The sequence below is a fragment of the Astatotilapia calliptera genome, chromosome 20 (assembly GCF_964374335.1).
Source record: "Astatotilapia calliptera chromosome 20, fAstCal68.1, whole genome shotgun sequence".
Classification (NCBI taxonomy): Eukaryota; Metazoa; Chordata; class Actinopteri; order Cichliformes; family Cichlidae; genus Astatotilapia; species Astatotilapia calliptera.
The window spans coordinates 22,125,750-22,145,157 of record NC_137441.1 but is presented as its reverse complement, the minus strand read 5'-3'; the positions used below and the strand labels follow the sequence as shown (position 1 = coordinate 22,145,157).

At 38.6% G+C, this 19,408-nt stretch overlaps 1 protein-coding gene across 1 annotated transcript; it reads right to left on the bottom strand.

Annotated features, from left to right (window-relative positions):
- Positions 1-1,065: 1,065 nt before the first annotated feature.
- On the bottom strand, positions 1,066-18,661 carry LOC113013443 (scavenger receptor cysteine-rich type 1 protein M130-like). Its single transcript, XM_080294356.1, has 19 exons — positions 18,170-18,661; positions 16,437-16,757; positions 16,094-16,192; positions 15,731-15,952; positions 15,457-15,636; positions 15,201-15,355; positions 14,237-14,384; positions 13,682-13,990; positions 12,557-12,862; positions 11,995-12,291; positions 11,268-11,576; positions 10,374-10,670; positions 9,811-10,083; positions 9,184-9,344; positions 8,664-8,772; positions 8,327-8,485; positions 7,816-7,911; positions 2,140-2,292; positions 1,066-1,997 (listed from the first exon to the last, which is right to left on the bottom strand). The coding sequence occupies exons 1-19, from the start codon at positions 18,225-18,227 to the stop codon at positions 1,813-1,815; spliced, it is 3,837 nt and encodes a 1,278-aa protein (XP_080150482.1). The 5' UTR covers positions 18,228-18,661; the 3' UTR covers positions 1,066-1,812.
- Positions 18,662-19,408: the final 747 nt, after the last annotated feature.

Sequence of the window (19,408 nt, the reverse complement as noted above, 5' to 3'; positions counted from 1 at the left end):
AGATGCCTGAAAATTCTACTCAAGTACAGTAACAGTAACATGTATTGTTTTTTTGTTTGTTTGTTGTTTTTGTACCTACCACAAACTGACAGGTCGTCACATAGTCATCACATGTGAATTTTCCCAAGACAATAATAAAGACACCGCAAGGATTTATTACATATCAGCTAAAAGTCATAAACAGGACAGAAACTAATGGAAGTTATAAACAGTTATAAACAATGTAAGCGGTTTGACAACTATTGGAATAGATGATCAGTGCAGATAGCTATAGTAACTGCTAAAAACAAAACAAATTTCCCACGTGTGGGACTAATAAAGGTTATCTTATCTTATCTTATCTTAAAATTTAAATGGCTGTTATAGTTTTAAGAATTCATCTGAAAATGATTAATTATAATAGAGAACATTAAAGTGCATGATCATGAAAATGTATTCAAATTCTTTTGAACCCAAACATTAGTGAAAGAGTCAACAACCTGAAAGAATTGCATGTAATATTTTCAGGTTCAGAGCTTCGGGTGACTCTACAAGCGACGTCTTATTGATAAAATGGCTTATTGTGCTGTGTATCAAACTATAAATAGCATACATAACATACAGTTTGATACTCAACATCTAAGCCATTTCCAAAATCCCCGAGTGTCTGAGGCATCACTAGATGTGCATAAAGGATCAAACCTAAAAATGTTGTTCATTGTCAGTAAAGCAATGTTATTCATCCCTATGAACAGAATGTAATCTCAACTGGGAGTAGGGTAGAGCTTGGGAGTTAGCAGCTAATCGTAGTGCTGGCCAGTTAGTTCTGTTAGCAAAGTACATCCGTAATTCACAGTGACTCGAAATCACATGTTAATGTTGACTAGTGCTGAAACAAAATGTACCAGCGAAGCTAAACACGATGAAAGATCACACACGTGTCACTCAGATATGTTCCTGTGAAGTTGAGCATCTTTAACATGAGGACTAAAGGACCAGTTTCAAAATACCAACAGCACTGGTATTTCAGGTTGGACCATTAACTGATGTGTTAATTGAAACAAAATCACTCAGAAAGACAAAAGATGGCAACCAAAACTTATTGAATTCTTTATGTTGTAAAGAGTATACTATATTTAGAACAGTAGCTTAATATTATGAGGCATACACTTGTTTGTTTCTACAGAGTTTGATGAAAATATCGATATTACACTCACATTTATAGCTGAATATAAATGTAACAAGACAGTTAGCTTAGCTAAGCCTGAAAACAAGAAGCAGGAAGAGGAGGCTAGCTCCCCGCCTTTAAGAAACTGTAAGCTAAGCAAACCTTTTTAATATCTATCTATCTATCTATCTATCTATCTATCTATCTATCTATCTATCTATCTATCTATCTATCTATCTATCTATCTATTAGCTAGCTCATGTGTTGCATCAACGTCACGCATTTAAACAAAGAAAACTGAATGAAAAATGTAATACCACACAGTACAGACATGTTTGATAAAAGCTTTACATTCAACTACTATTAAACACAATATCATGGAATGATTTATTGATAACACTAGTATCTGTCTTTTTTGTTACATTTTAAGTTTTTTGCTATACAGGATCAAGGGATGGATTTAAATTCTTTTAAAATTAAGTTCTTGCATTAAATGTCGTTTTCTTCAAGGAATTTCAGTAAATGTATGTTGCATGAATATATTTTAATTATTTTTGACCTCTTATTTTTAATTAGAGAAAAAGAACAGTTAATTTTGTCGTGTTTGTCATGAGCCACTTTGTGAGACTTTTTTTTTTAAAGTAGTTTCTAAAGCTGCATTTGGCTCACTTGTCTTGATCTGGCTCTAGGTAGTCCTCATCCCTCTTCACCAATCCTGGGGCTGCTGTATTTAAGTCATGTGGTGTTTCAGGGCTGTCGTGGATCTCTGCTGTAGTCTGTGCAGTTTCAGGGATTGTATCAATGTCATCATAACTCTCCTGTGGATCTTCCACTTCGTAGGTTACCCCGTCTGTCACAAAGAAAAATGTTTGGCACAGTTAAACACTGATTAGATTGATGCCATTTTCAAATTTGAAATTTATTGGTACTGAAATGTGAAAACACTGTGTTCAAACTGGTTCAGAACTTTCTAGTGTTTTCATTATGGACACCTTCATGAACGTTGATGTCTTGGGCAGCAGGAGCAGTAGTGGCCGGAAAGGTCAGGGGTCGAGACTCATCTGCTTCATCAATATCATCATAAGGTAAAGAGGAAACACTCCGCCCATCATTTTCTGAGACAAATTCAGTCTCAGATCTGAATCCTGAATGAAAAAAAGCTAATATTGTATTAAAAAATAAACTTTCACATCCCAGATCTGTGCCTGTTTTTTATTTTCTGAATCCTGAATGAAAAAAAGCTAATGTTGGATTAAAAAATAAACTTCCACATCCCAGATCTGTGCCTGTTTTTTATTTTTTAAGAAACTGGGAGCTGTCTGAAATAAATCTAAGGCAGGCAAATAGTTTGACAAACAAGGGGGTCTAATATAGAAAAAAAGGAACATTTTAATAAACCGGAAATGTATTACTTTTTCAATTTGTGACAGTGTCAGAAAGGTGATAATTCTACCTTAGGTTATTATTGATCTGGTAGCAGCAAAGTCTGTCAACTCTATGAAAATAAGTGATGAGCTAGTGATACCGCTAAAGACTCAAAAAGTATAGTGTGTGTGCAGTCTTATCTGTTTTACTGAAACATGGTTGAATCAAAGCATCTCAGACTCTAATGTCTGGACAAACAGATAAACACAGTGGTGAGAAAAAGCTTTTTTCAGCTGAGGCAGCTCTCTAAAGTAAAACCTTTTATTTCTTTTTATGACTTGAAGAGAGTTTTACATGCATTTCTGACAACTCGCCTTGATTTTTGTAATGGACTTTATATTGGTAGATATAAAGTCCATATATATATATATATATATATATATATATATATATATATATATATATATATATATATATATATATTAGGGGTGCAACGATATTCGTATCGATATTGAACCGTTCGATACAGTGCTTTCGGTTCGGTACGCATATGTATCGAACAATATAGCATTTGTAATTAATTTTATCAATTTTCCTTCTGACGATGCTGTCTGTGTTGAGCGCTCAGTGAATCTGCATTCGACTACTCCGCCTAGGCTCGACAGTGCAGCCTAGGCGGAGTAGTCGAATGCAGATTCACTGAGCGCTCAACACAGACAGCATAGTCAGAAGGAAGAGCGCAGGGCAAGCTAGCGAGACAGAAGTTAAGCTCTCCTTGTAACAGGCAAATTGAACCTCATTCAGATCTGGCGTTTGGAATTATTTTGGTTTTCATGTGACGTATGACCCTGAAGGTAAGCGAGTCATGGACTAAAGTAAAACAGTATGTTGGATGTGCCATGCAATGCTCAATTACATTGGTGTGAACTAGTGTGTTAGCGCAGTTAGCTCGTTAACGTGTTGGCCGTCTAGCCCCATGCACGGAGCGATCGGCGATAGCTCGTTAACGGAGATTTGCCGATTAGCCCGACGTCCCGGAGCTAGCGATTTTTTCAGTCGGGCTACCAAAATCTATCTCTTCCCTGCCCGTCGGGCTATTGTAGGAAAAATATATGTCAATGCTTTTGCATTCTTTCAGAAATGTAGCTGGGTAATTATGTCATTGGCATCGGTGAGCCACTGTCAATATGTGACATATTGAAGTCGCGTTTGAATTTGCGCTTGTTTTTTTGCTTTCACTTTGCAATCGTGCGAACTGTGTATAGAGAGCGACAGCACTGATCTGTGAGTGATGATAATTTGTGCACCAATTCCTCTGACATCGTCTTATTAATCGTTAGCTTACTATGCAAACATGACAAGTGAAATCAAGCTTAAACATGTGAGAGGTTGATCGCGCAGAGAATCGCTGAGCTTATGTGAGTCCGTGTGTAAAAGCAGCAGAATATATATTTTAGTTCTGCTGAGCCAAATAAGACAGGTCAGGGTGAAGAAGTGACAGGCAAAGAAAAGCTTACCACAAAACGGAGAAGTTATGACAAATGAGACTATAAGGCAAAAAGAAAGTGCAGCTTTATGGTTTCATGGACAAAATCATTTCTGTGGCTGCAATATGACGAGCTAAATAACCAGGGATGCACATAAGTGGTCCGCAGGTGCGTATTCGCTGTCAAAATAAAAAACGCGCACAAGCGTTAGGGTTAAATTTAAAAACTGTACTTTTGAGTTAAAATATATATTTATAATTTTAATAAATGACAAATTAAAAAGGCATGAACATTTTTTTTGTATCGAAAAAATATCGAACCGTGACACCAAAGTATCGAACCGAACCGTGAATTTTGTGTATCGTTGCACCCCTAATATATATATATATATATATATATATATATATATATATGGCTGTTCAACTTTCAAAGTAGCATGGAGGGAGGTTAGCCAACTAACGGAGTTGCAGAAAGGTGCGACAAAGAAGGTGTATAAGAAATACAGCAAGCTGTCCATACCTGAGGCCTTGGAAACTGCCAAGCAAAGACTCACAGCCTTGGCCAGCCGCTTGAGGAGGTACACCAGAGAGATAGAAGGCAGGAGAATAAACCAGCTGTTCTCCACAGAACCAGCAAAGGTGTACTCTCAGTGGCAAGGGAACAATAATAAGAGAACAGCACCACCAAGGCTGGAGACGGAGCAATACTGGAAGAGCATATGGGAGAAGGACGCAACCCATAACGGCAATGCTCAGTGGCTAGTGGATCTGAGGGCAGACCACAGCGACCTCCCTGAACAGGGTCCAGTAACCATCACAGTGGCAGATATCCAAGAAAGGGTCTCCAGTATGAAGAGTTGGACAGCACCAGGGCCCGACATGGTTCACGCCTACTGGCTGAAGAAGCTGACTGCACTCCACGAGTGTCTGGCAGCACAAATGAACCAGCTGCTAGTTAACGAGAGACACCCGGAATGGCTAACCGAAGGTCGGACGGTCCTGATCCCCAAGGACCCCAAGAAGGGACCGGTCCCCTCCAACTACCGACCAATAACCTGCCTCAGTACTACATGGAAGCTCCTGTCAGGCATCATATCGGCTAAGATGAACAGGCACATGGGTCAATACATGAGTGGGGCACAGAAAGGGATTGGCAAGAATACCAGAGGCGCAAAACACCAGCTACTGGTAGACAGAACAGTCAGCCGAGACTGCAAGACCAGACTGACCAACCTGTGCACTGCCTGGATTGATTACAAGAAGGCCTATGACTCAATGCCCCACAGCTGGATACTGGAATGCCTAGAATTGTACAAGATCAATGGGACCCTAAGAGCCTTCATCAGGAACTCAATGGGGATGTGGCGTACAACACTAGAGGCCAACTCCAAGCCCATAGCACAAGTCACCATCAAGTGCGGGATCTACCAAGGAGATGCTCTGTCCCCACTGCTGTTCTGCATAGGCCTGAACCCCCTCAGTGAGATCATTAACAAGACTGGCTACGGATACCGACTACGGAACGGAGCAGTTGTCAGCCACCTCCTGTACATGGATGACATCAAGCTGTATGCCAAGAGTGAACGAGACATCGATTCACTGATCCACACTACCAGGCTATACAGCAATGACATTGGAATGTCGTTCGGACTGGAGAAGTGTAGTCGGATGGTAACAAAGAGAGGGAAGGTAGTCAGAACTGAGGGGATTGAACTACCAGAAGGCAACATTGCAGACATAGAGGACAGTTACAAGTACCTGGGGATCCCGCAGGCAAATGGGAACCATGAAGAGGCCGCTAGAAAGGCTGCAACCACCAAGTACCTGCAGAGGGTCAGGCAAGTCCTGAGGAGTCAGCTGAATGGTAAGTACAAGATCCGGGCCATCAACACGTACGCCCTGCCCTTGATCAGGTACCCTGCTGGGGTAATAGGCTGGCCAAAGGAGGCGATAGAAGCCACTGACATAAAGACAAGAAAGCTCCTTACCATGCATGGAGGGTTTCACCCCAAGTCCAGCACCCTGAGGCTGTACGCTAAGCGGAAGGAAGGGGGCCGGGGACTGGTGAGTGTCAGCACCACAGTCCAGGATGAGACAAGGAACATCCAAGAATACATTGGGAAGATGGCCCCAACTGACCGAGTGCTCAGTGAATACCTCAGGCAGCAGAAACCCAAGAAAGAGGAGGGAAACGAGGAACCATCATGGAAGGACAGGCCCCTGCACGGTATGTACCACCGGCAGATAGAGGAGGTGGCTGATATCCAGAAATCCTACCAGTGGCTGGACAAAGCTGGACTGAAAGACAGCACAGAGGCACTAATCATGGCAGCACAAGAACAAGCTCTGAGTACAAGATCCATAGAGGCTGGGGTCTATCACACCAGGCAAGACCCCAGGTGCAGGCTGTGTAAAGATGCTCCAGAGACAATCCAGCACATAACAGCAGGGTGCAAGATGCTAGCAGGCAAGGCATACATGGAACGCCATAACCAAGTGGCCGGCATAGTGTACAGGAACATCTGTGCCGAGTATAACCTGGAAGTCCCAAGGTCAAAATGGGAGATGCCCCCAAGGGTGGTGGAGAATGACCGAGCTAAGATCCTGTGGGACTTCCAGATACAGACGGACAAAATGGTGGTGGCTAACCAACCGGACATAGTGGTGGTAGACAAACAGAAGAAGACGGCCGTAGTGATCGATGTAGCGGTTCCGAATGACAGCAATATCAGGAAGAAGGAACACGAGAAGCTGGAGAAATACCAAGGGCTCAGAGAAGAGCTCGAGAGGATGTGGAGGGTGAAGGTAATGGTGGTCCCCGTGGTAATCGGAGCACTAGGTGCGGTGACTCCCAAGCTAGGCGAGTGGCTCCAGCAGATCCCGGGAATAACATCGGAGATCTCTGTCCAGAAGAGCGCAGTCCTGGGAACAGCTAAGATACTGCGCAGGACCCTCAAGCTCCCAGGCCTCTGGTAGAGGACCCGAGCTTGAAGGATAAACCGCCCGCAGGGGCGTGCTGGGTGTTTATATATATATATATATATATATACACTGATTTTTACCTTTTTATCTTCTTTTTCATATTTAAATATGTATTACATAAAATATGTATTTATTTTATTGTTATTTATATTTATTTCTTTGTATGCTTAATGTATGGTTTTTAACTGCTATCTCTGTTTTATTATTGGAAAGCACTTTGGTCAACTTTGTTGTTTTTAAAGTGCTATATAACTAAAGTTGGATTGGATTGGATAATGTGTATATAACTGGTTCCACTCTGATACAATCTGACACAGAAGCTAAAGCTAGTGGCAAGAGAAAAGGTGGGGGTCTGGATTTATATGTGAACAAAAGATGGTGTAATCCTGTCAAAGAGAAGATGCGTTGTCCTGATATTACTTTTTTGAAAGATAATTTTACTTTTTATACCTGTTTTATGTCTATCTTTTTGAAATTTAGGTGAAATTTAAATTTGTGCACCTTCAACTCGACAGCAGGAAGGATGACGTTGAAGAGGATAAAAAACATATACATGTTTTTATATAAAACATATAAAAACAGGTAACAATTTATATGGGCAGAGCCACTGACGTTCTTGATATAGTACAGTTATTTAAAAATAAGTTATGAAGACAGAAAACTGTAGTACTAACATGCAGTAGTTAGTGTAGGTGGTGCAGCTTCTCATATTATCGTGTCCAAATTAAAATAACGATAGTAGTGGTGTAGAGTATATCAAAGGCCATTAAGCTATGGACTTTAAACACTGTTTAGAAAGAAAAACAGATAAGATAACACTGAATGAATGACTCACTGCCACGACTGAAGTCTTCCATCTCATTGTCTTTGTCCATGACGTCCTCATAATCTCCACTTTCAAACTCCATGTCTTTCCCTGGCAGCATTCTTGCTGAAAGGTTACAGTGTTATAAATTTACTCATACAGCAACAGCTGTCTCACCAATGCACTGTGCTAATGTACCAGTGAAGTAACTGTACAAGGAGCACAGGAGCATGAAAAGCACACCACAAGCACAGGCGTTCTTAATTTTCCCTGTTCTGTATTTACATTTGGTCGAGTTTGGTGGAGCTGATGTGCTCCTTGTTCAATCAGCAGCAGTGACGGCATTATTTGAGTCAGAATTCAGTCAGTATGCTGAAAGACTGCCCTCTAAAAGTTTCCAACACCCTTTTCCTTTAAGCATGAAAGCTCTGGATTGATCTCATGTTCAGTCAGGATTTTTATGCCTTTTAAGGTAATTCATTAGAGCAAAAACAAACAAATAAAAAAACATGTGTGTAAGTCATGTAATAAATATACTCACCTAAAGCTCTGGACTCCCTGACTCTCCTGACATACATTCGTATAAATGAAGAAATCAAGATCACTACAACAAGAAGAAATATCACACCCACGATAATAGGTCCTGTGGGTATAGGCGGACGTGGTGGGGTTGGTGTTGCGGTAGTCAGTGTTTCATAGTCTGAAATCACACACAGCCAGTTTATTATGTTTTTTTCCGGATTCAGTTACAGTGAGTTTGAATTCCACTTTATCTGTATCACGTTGATCAAAGTAAGTCAGCTCAGATTTACAGAATACAAAAAGTGTCTTTCTGTCAAAAACAACTAATTGATTGATGGATTCATGGTTTCTCTTACCGGGACAATATATTTTAACTTGATTAGTGCTTTCACAGGAACTTCTTTTGACAGAGCGCCTGACATCCATTGTAACATCAGTGAACTCCAGTGTTGTTTCTAAGTTGACCTTGAATCAAATTTAAACTTTTTCACATTTAGAGATACAGCCAAAATCAAAAACACTGAAATTTTCTCTGGCAGTAAAAAACAGGCCGGACTGAAGCAACACACAGCAAAAGAAGTCACTAGAAGTCCAGACCAAAAGTATTGGGACATTCAATTTCTTTTATATTTCTGCAAACTTTGTGTCAGCAAAGTGTCCAGAAAGTTTCAAACATTTGGTCAATTTGTGTTTATTCAGATACAAGTCTCATGCATTTCTTTCCATTTTATAAACCTAAATATTTAAAATGTGAGATTCCAGTCTTCATTATTAGATTAAGCTGAGACACAGAGCCAGGAAACTGTCCATGATTTTGGTTTGTAGAATATGAGACAAATCAGTGACCGATTCAAGATGTAAAATGTAAAGATTTACCTGTTTGATTTCCGTAGAGGTGCTAGGGGTCTCTTTATCAATCTCTTCACAGAGCTTTAAGTTTTGGGAATGATTAAATGGACATACTCTTTCCCACTTATCTCGATAATTGACATAAAGGACACCTCCATGTTTTTCAGTCGTGCGGAACTTTACACTTTCTGTAAAAGCAAAGAAACTGTGTTTAAAGAAGGAAACAAGCTCATCCACTTCTGTCTGGCAAATATGATGTTAGAGATGGTCACCTTAGCTTTAGCAAAATCACTAGGAGCAAAGCAAGCACCTGTCATCACTCTGCATTTATTAAAGTTGGAGTGTAAAACATGTGTTCCACATATTTATTTTTAGAAATTTTCAACAAATAACTCAGATTTCTGGACAGAACCTGCCAGACTATAAGTGTCATGGTTTGCAATGCAAATTATTTGTAGCTTCACTATCTTATAATGAGCTTGACAATGTCATTTTTATTTTAAAGAAATAATCTTCTGTTTTATAAAATAAATACCTAAAAATTATCCCAAGATAATGAATTAAAATACTACCATAATTAAGAGAGGACATACATGTATGTACTGTATATAGGGATGAGTTTATGGAAAGAGAGGTGTATGGACTCACACTTACCACTACAAGTAATGAACACCACATTTTTGTCACACTTTCCTTTAGTCCTCCTGCACTGGCCAATGATGGAATGGTACTTTTCACAGCTGACATGGTAAATGTTACCTGAACCCTTTGATGGAGCTTTGGATTCAATGAAGACAGCATTGCCACAAAGCTTTTCTTGGCAAACTTTGTGTGCGTAGGATAGATCCCAGTTACTAGCACACACTGGAACGCCATCTATCCTCACTTCCCCACGACAGCCCTGTGAAAGGCTGACACTGGGCTCCTCTGGGAAGGAAAGCAATAAACACTGCAGTCAAGTATTGATAAAGACATAAAGCACTGAGGTAGAAATGATCAGTTAATCTTCTCTGCACTGCAAAGTCAAAATATGAAGCACAAGTCCATAATCAAATAGTTCATTTAACACTTTTAGCTTTGGTTTGTTACTTTATCCAGTGTATCTGGAATAATTCTCCTTCACACTCCGAGTGTCTTGTTTCACTCTTCAGTGTTTCCAGTGCAAATGTAAAAAGTCTGTGATCATTTAAGATCAGTCCTGCTGATATAAATCTTACTTTTGCATTCAATAAAGACAGGCTCCTTCCTTGAGGGTGTGGTTTTATTTTCACATTCCCAAATGCTTCCTGGATTTTCACCACAGCTGAAGCTTTTGTTCCAAAAAGAATCTATTTCAATTGTTTGGGGGTGGATTTTATTTGTTGATTGGTATCCACCACAGTCCATATCCTGGCAAAGCTTTTCCTTCTCAGTTTCATTGAAGTTTTCTCTGGAAACAGCACTGAGTCCCTGTCTCCAGTGAACCAACACTGTTCCACTACAGGCCTTTTTGTCAGGTACCATCGTCCTCCATTCTGAGACAGACAAGAGAAATAAAAAGTTCACAAAACATGATGTAACCAACAGGATCTGAATGATATAAATAACACACTCTGCACACAGAAATGACATTATGATCCTGCATCAACTTAAAGTTTTACACTTTTGAAGTTTAGCTACCCTTCTGACTGCTGTGTAAATAAAATGATTTTATAGAGTGATAACAAAGAGATGACAACTGATGACAGCGATATTTCTATAACCATCAGACTGCACAGGCCAGCTGTTTCCAGCTGATTCCAGACATTAAGTGAGTCAGACTGTGTGGCAGAGCCATACTGGTGACATGGACAACAAGCAGAAAAGAAAAGAGTAAAACTGAGTAGAACAAATATCATTAATGGAGGTGAGGATGTTAACATTCTACCCTTTATTGCACTAAAAGTAACCTTTGAAGGCGAGCATGTCAAAGTTTGAACGCAGCATTATTTTTATCTCAACATTTTTCTGAAATACAAACTAGTCTCAGTTTGTTTCAATTTCAATTCAGTTTCAAAGCCTTTATTTTAAAATTAGGCTGAAGGAGCAAAGAATAATTCAGAAACTGCTGACACAAAGATCATTATACACACCAGAGCATCGGAGGCCACTGTGTTTGCAGGCAGCTGTAGAAGCAGTAATACTGCTGCATGCAGATAATGGACTGTTAGCATTTGCAATGCAGTTTAGGTTTGAAATGGCTAATTTATCTGCTGGTGCAGGTCCAAAGTAGGGAAGAGTCTCGACAGCATCACCACATTTAAGCTCCTGACAGATGGTGTTTCCATTGTTAGTGTCTTTGAGAGCATCCTCGCACACAGGGATCCACTTCCCCTCATACTCCACCTCTACGTTTCCAAAGCATTTGTAACTGGGAATGCTAAATCTGGGCTTGACACTACCTGAAAGAAAATATTATGAAAATCATGCTATATATTTATAATACTCTTATTTTATTTTTAATTAGAATTTTAAGCAACAAGAACTATCATCATCTTAGTGTAAAGAATTTCAGTCTGATAGCTTCAGAAAGATTTATATTTGCTTCTTTAACACAAATGAGCTTAATTATGAAAAATAGTATTTAAAAATATATTTTTAAAACATTTGAAGGAACATTTAAAAACAGACTTATGTCTTTTTGTTTGTTTTTTACATTCTGTTATCCTGTAACTTAGTGACTGAAGAATCAACAAACCAATAAAACTGGCACTTTTTTCCAAAGGGTCCAAATCAGTTGAAAATGAAACTTTTTAAAAAGCAAAGTTATGACATTTATTATATGTTTGTAATATAAAATTACTTTTAAAAAACAATTACCTGAGCAAACAACATAGGCTGGTTTTTCTTTACAGGACTTATCATTGTCCTGGTTTTTGACAAAGATGCTCTGTGTCAGGTCAGTAGTCTGATTTGTCGGGTGTAAACTCTTAAAGAGGATATCACCATCTTTGGGACTGTTGTGGGCTTTTATGGGCGTCCCACAGTTCAGCTTTTCACACAGCTTCACAGACTTGTCTTCTGTCCAGGTGTCTGCACACATATCTCCTTCTTTCTCTTCTACATGAATCCTGACTTTTCCCCAGCAGCTGTTCATCAAGCTCATCTCAATATTTCCTGTTGTGACATCGAAAAAGCAAAAGTTAAGAGGAAACTAGTATCAGCAGATATTTCACAACTTCTTAGACCAAGCTAGGTTTCAGAAAAAATAGAAAATAGTAGAAATTTGATTGAGAGAAAACAAGGAGGTGAATGTACATCTATGGACATTAAAAGGTAAAGTCTGTTATAAGTAAATTGTCTCTTCTGTGACACAATAAATCAATTCCATAATGACCTTATTCTTAGTTTTATACTTTAACTCCTTCATATTTCACATTACCTGGACATTTCACATAGGCAGTAGAATTATGGTGGTCAGGAGGCAGAGGTGTAGTTTGGTTACACTCAAAAAGAGACTTTTTTCTGGATGAGAAGCTAAAAGAGTTTTTCCAAACTTTATTAATCATATCAGCCCTAGAATTGAAAGAAAACCTGGAAGTGTTCCCACAATGCATCTGCTGACACACTGTGTCTGCAGACTCTTGGTTCCATGTCTCTTTAGACCCAGAGAGCCAGTAGATTTCTCTGCCATGCTCTATCCCCACGTGACCAGAACAGGTTCCACTTAAAAACACCACCTTGTGACCTGATGGACACAAAGAGAGAAACATGATATACAGTAAGTGGCTGTGCAGGTCGTCTACCTGTTGAAAGGTCAGTGGTTCACAAAGACATAGACACAAAAATAGGAAAGTGGTGCATAAATACATACTTGGTGAAAGAAGCTGAATGGAGATATACCACAGTCTGGGCTTATTCCAGCATAACTAAGTGGTTATTCGGGGTCACCTTATTGAACACGAATTATAATAATTATCAAGTAAAGATTTAACTGGAGGCCAATTTAATATTTATAAGATTAAAATATACTCAGTTTTATCTCTCTTTATAAGAAAAAAAAGGGCATTGGCTTTAAGACTTTCCTTAAGAAGCATGTGACTTTCCAAAAAATAATTTTGTAAATTACATTTGAGTAAAAAGTCAAGGCAGCATGTTAAAGAAAAAATGGTAATATGGCATGATCAATGAAAGTTGTAGTGTCTTATTTCACTTTTCTGATCAAAACAGATTAACAAAAATCCCTTTCTTAGTTTGCAAGTATTAAACTGTAGGTATAGAAGGACTCTTGAGCCTGAATGAGGTCAAGAATAAGCTGAGGGGAAAAAAACACATTTTCTTTTCTTCTGCCTCACATTGATGAACGAAAATGGCTTTTTCCTGGTTCTAAGCTTTTGTCGTATATTAGTAATAATTTAATATTTCCCGTTTTGATCAAACTTCACCAATATAATCAGTGTTAAGCAATTAAAAAGCCAAAGATACAAACATTCTTCCTTTAAGAAAGGAAACCGTTTTTCCGGCTGATGTCACTGAAGGGCAGAGAAATAAAAAAAATAACACTCACCCTCACAGGTGATTCCAGCTGCTTCCGTTTCCCGATCCGAAAATTGGTTGTTTGAGTTTTCTGTTAAACACTCAGATATCTTTGATATCTTCTTATTTCTCGGACACGTTATTGACAGGAAGCTAGCAGAACCCTGACTGAACTTTTCAGTTTTGCCTTTTTCCCCACATTGCAGTTGTTTGCAGACAGCTGCTAATTGAGCGTCTGTCCATTCTTTTGCAGGAACTTTCTTCCACTGGCCCTCATGCTTTATCTCCAATCTCCCAGCACATCTTCCAGGACCATCTGCCAGTTTCACCTCCACACTGTCTGTACCACGACAATAAGAGATTTATCAGCCACGAAACACAAAAAGAATAAATACATTAAATTAAACTCTTACTGAACACATTTTGGGAAAATAAAATCAGAATTTAACAATGTCACAATTTCACTGAATGAAGTAATTCATTTTCTCTCTCGACATAGAATTTATTGCAGGATTTAAAATCCCATTATAAAAGTAGACAAAGGCCATCAGCAGCCACTCTGTACATTTCCACTGCTGTATCTCACCTGAACACACCACATAAGGTTGGTTTGAACACTGGATGTTCTTGCCATGCTGAGAATGACAGTGCCACAGTGAGGACTCATTGCCTTTGCAGCTCACACGGTCCATTATCCCTCTTGAATTTTGACGTTCGACTTTAGTATAAATCAGCTAGAACAGAGCATTTATGAGTTTGCTTTATTTCATTGACAGACAGAAAACACTGACTGATTTAAAGACAACGAGTCACTGCATATTGTTAGCCTGGGGAAAAAAGAGTGGTGAATAAATATAAATCACAGACAGTGGAATAACTTAAATTATCAAACAGTACAGATAAAACTAACATCCACTTGTTTGGTTGGATTGATTAGGAGCTCAAACTGTTGAACTTACTTTAAACATTTTTAATTTTAATTCATTTATTTTAATCAAGGGTTTCCAACTCCAGGCCTCGGGGGCCGATGTCCTGCAGTTTTTAGGTGTGTCAGTAATCCAACACAGCTGATTCAAATGGCCAAATTACCACCTCAACATGTCTTGAAGTTCTCCAGAGGCCTGGTAATGAACTAATCATTTGATTCAGGTGTGTAGATTCAAGGTGAGATCTAAAACCGGCCTGGAGTCGGGGACCCCTGCTTTAATTATTTTGAGGTTCAAACAATGCCATGTTGATCAAATCAAGTGATTATTAAAATTCACAAAATAAACATTTGTTGCAACCCTGTAAAAAAGCATCAATCCAACTATACTGAGGAGAAAAAGCTACATGGTGATCACTAATATTCTTGTGCCATCAAAGAAATATATAATATTGTTATCATCTCCAGCAGCTTTTACTTCATGTGCATTCAGTATTAATGGTGCACGTTAGTACACTAATTACAATAAAGTCCATAGCACTGCTGTATGGACAGTTTCTGATACACTCAGTATCCATGTATCAGAACACCAGGTAACTTATGTTGACTAAACTTGAACACTCACTTCCCCACATCCAAGCTCCTTGCAGACCAATTCAGCTTCCTTTTTAGTCCAGGTGGAGGCACACACAGGATTAACTGAACCTTTCACTTCAATTTTAACTGTACCATAGCACTTGCTGTCTTTACCAGAGTCCTTCAGAACTACTTTAACTTTATCTGAGGGAGAGAGGGAGAGAGAGAGAGAGAGAGAGCAGTTTCACAGTGTGAAGTGTTTGCTTGGAAGTTGTTTGTGTTGGAATATAGATGTGTTGAATTACCAGTGCATGTCACATTAAGGTTTTTGTTTGGGCTGAGAGAGTTACCGCAGTGCATTTGCTGGCACACATCAAAATCAAAGTTGTCCTGTTGAACAGGTACCCAGTTGTTATTTTCTTCTTTTTCCAGCTGCCCAGAACACACATTTGACTGGTTTCCTTTGAGCTGCAGTCTCGTATAACCTGTTCATAAAAACACTTTCACCATATGTGTGTGTGTGTGTGTGTGTGTGTGTGTGTGTGTGTGTGTGTGTGTGTGTGTGTGTGTGTGTGTTACCTTCACATATGACAGAAACAGGTTTGCATGATGCTGAATTGTCCTGTTCGCCATTCACACACTGCCACAGATGATCTGGATCTGCATTTTTAAAGGCTGAACAATCGATCTTCATCTTTGATGAGTCCCTGAAATTATCACTAACCATACTCTCTGAGGGAGGAATTTCTCTGAGTCCACCACACCCGAGATTTTTACACAGAAGCCTGGCTTCTTTTTCACCTTTTTAAGAGAGGAATTAAAACAGTCCAAAACATTTCGAAAAGCAATAAAATATTATTATAGCATCAAATTGAGAGAGAAATGTTGACAATATTTGAACAGCTCTGCCACATAGAAGATTAGCAAAAAGAAAATACATACCAATGCTGTTGTTACAAAAGTAACCCGGAGGTTTGCCATCAATGGAGTACTTGACAGCTCCAGCACATTTGTGTCTATCCAGGCTCAATGTGATATTACCTTGAGGAACGCACTCAATTACCAGCCAAATATAAATACAGATAAAAAACAACAAACACCACAATCGATCCTATCTAGTAATTTCCAATACAGTTCATTTTCTTAATTTTCTTAACAACTTTTAGCGAAGAGTTTAAGCTTTTAAAGTTGCAGTTTTTGTCAGTACTTTCAATACCCCCCACCCCCACCCCACCTCCCCCCCACCCCCAGAAAAAAAAGAGAAAGAAAGATCTAACAAACTTACTTGAACACTTAAGTTTTTTCACTGTGAGCTTTGAGTAATAGCTGGACTTCCAACCAGGATGTTTACATTTCCACAGAGCGCTCTCGTGTCCTTCACACTTCAGTTCATTGAGCCAGATCGGTCTGTCTTCAGAAGGCTTAACAGTATCTATTACTGAGTTCTCCACAGGTTCCCCACAGTGAGTGCTCTTACAAACCACTTTTTCAGTGTTCTTGTCCCAGTGTGTATCCCCAACATAACCCCATATGTTGTTATGGTAGACTTCAAGGTAGCCTTCACATGGGTAGCCTCCTTTGTTTTTTAGAATCAGTTTGTCCTCAGCTAGGAACATACAAGGTTTATACAGCAAATTATTATTATTGTTATGATTTTTTCATGGCTGACTTACTTTTGGGAACTGCAAAGTAAATATTTAAAGTTGTAAGTTTAAAATGTCTTTTGTTTATTTGTTTTTTATCTGAATATCGGTAAAAACACTTTTTTTACAAATCTTTTTAATCCCTTCATGTCTTTCTTTAGGATAATATCATCATTCCTCAGCAGATTTATACAAAAACAACAATGAAAAACCACAGTGGTTTATATTTTTTTAACATATGGGGTGTCTATTGTAAATGGCATAGATTAAGAGGAAGGGTATTGTACACCCATGACAGGTTACCAGTCTGTCACAGGGCTAACACATGGAGACAGAACACCGCTGATGCTCACACTCACCATCATCATTAAGAATTACCAATTAAACTAAGCCCTTAGTACCCATGCAGATACGAGGAGAACAGACAAACTACACACAGGAAGGCCCCAGGCTGGATTTGAATCACTTTCGCACTGTGAAGTGACAGTACTAACCACTGGACCACTGTGATTTCCAGCGAGGGCTAAATTTGCTAATGGGCCAAAATAGCATGCGAGTACAATTCGGAGGCATGCTGATGGGTGTGGTTAGTTTTATGGATAATTTACAAATATTGCACTGTTTTAAACACAGGTGCAGTCAGTTCATTTCAGGACAAAATCAGCCTGTGTTCTTAATTTCAATATTGTCCTGACTATATTTTGCACCTGCATCTGCAGAATCCGTCACAAAAATCTCGGACTTCCCTCCTCTAACACGTGCCTCTTGTCACTGAGCTCTTTGTAAATACTGTACTTTTCTTGACTTTTTTTTTGACAGAAAAACCCAGTTTGCACTTGAAAAGTCTTGATTTAAAAAAAATCACAACAGAAATCTGGACATACACTTGAATTGAACTGTTACATTTCTTCCACACCTTGAAAAGGCTGCTATAAATAAAACAATTTTACATATAGTTTTTAAATAAAATGAGAGAAGGAGAGTCATAGGTGCCCTGTGTGATTGTGAGTGCGAATGGTTCTCTGTCTCTATATGTTTGCCCTGTGACAGACTGGTGGCAACCTGCACAGGGGGTACCCTGCCTCTCACCCTAAAACAGCTGGGATAGGCTCCTGCGACCCTGACCCGAGAGAATGGATGTATTTTAAAATATAAATAATATTTCAAAGGTATTTCAAGGATTTCTTCCTAAGTTGAATTTTACACAAAAGTACTGCATTGATTGTTTTGGGGGGGTTTTTGGTTCAAATTCAGGATCACATCTGGACTCAGTTCTAACGCATTCACACACACGGTCATATAGAGAAATTCAAACTAGTACCAACAATTAACAATATTACTACTGTTCAGAATGAAATAAACTGAATTAACTTGCCTTGTGAGATCACCAGCTCAATGTGAGCAAGGTGGAGAAGCAGGAGGAGGAACCACATCGTCACCACAGCTCATGACTTGAGAGTGAGACAGACAAATGATGCGCTCAGCTTTATATTGCCATGGCTTCGCCCACCAAAAATGGAAATGAGCAGCATACGCGCCAAAGCTAGACTCACAAATATTAACTTAGATTGAAAGACACACAACTAACTAACACACAAGTGTCCTTACTTCATATACAGCACCTTTTTATGCTCTTCTCTTCATTAAACTAAAATTCCCCTTGATGCTGTGACACTGGCACACAACATACTGTATTAGAATGTACAATTGATCAACTGTTGATAAATTATAAATGTTAAGTTTAATAACTGATGCACATGGCTGTTTTGATGTTTTTAATTTGCTATTATTATTTTCATTTGAGATATTTCAATAAACTGATCTAGAAATGATTTTTTTACTCAGCACTCTCTATGACATAATTTTGACGCCATTAAATAATATCTGCCTCAACAGAGTCATAATATTGCTTCATGCAAACAAACTTAACATAGTTTACCAAGTTCTTTAATACTGATAAATTCAGTTAATCCATAACCACAGAAAAAAAGATGTGATGTTAACAAACTCTAATGTTATAAATGCAATTAATTTTTCTTGTGTTGCTTATGATGAATACCTTTATGCAAATGAGCACAGACAGATTATCATGTTCTTTAATACTAATAAATTTACATCACAAAATCAAAATAAGGATAGGTAACAAACATAAACACAATTTTTTAATTTAAAAAAATCATCATGAACATTTTTTTAGCAACATTGTAATAATAGTAACACCAAAAATATTCCACATAGTTTTCTACAACTAACAGATAAAATAAGTTTTTGTCTTTGATTGTTTTCAATGATTCAACAGCAGCATGCATTTGCTGTGTATGAATGAGTATTAGGGCCAGGAGTATTAAACCCTCTACAAATACCTTGTGTAGACGAGTCAGTAGAATTGGTTTTAGTTAGTTTATTACCTTTTCAGTACAGAAACACAGTGGGACGATAAGTATTAATCACACTGAAAAGATGGTGCGGAGAGCTGCATCTGGTCAGAAGGAAAAACACACAAACTTGGAATAGATAGCCAGATTTGTGCAAAATGAAATAGCTGTGAATAGAAAGATGCAAGAATATTGATGCAGTAAAGAGTTTGTATTTTGTATCCCAAGATGGCTGATCA

Bases quoted from the DNA above. Each gene is read 5' to 3' on its own strand.
- LOC113013443 (XM_080294356.1), bottom strand. From the start codon at position 18,227: ATGTGGTTCCTCCTCCTGCTTCTCCACCTTGCTCACATTGAGCTGGTG. The intron at 12,292-12,556 runs GTAATGTGAAAT...ATGTCACAACAG, and splicing joins TGCCTATGTGAAATGTCCAG to GAAATATTGAGATGAGCTTG. The intron at 10,671-11,267 runs GTGTGTATAATG...TGTCTGTCTCAG, and splicing joins CAGTGGCCTCCGATGCTCTG to AATGGAGGACGATGGTACCT.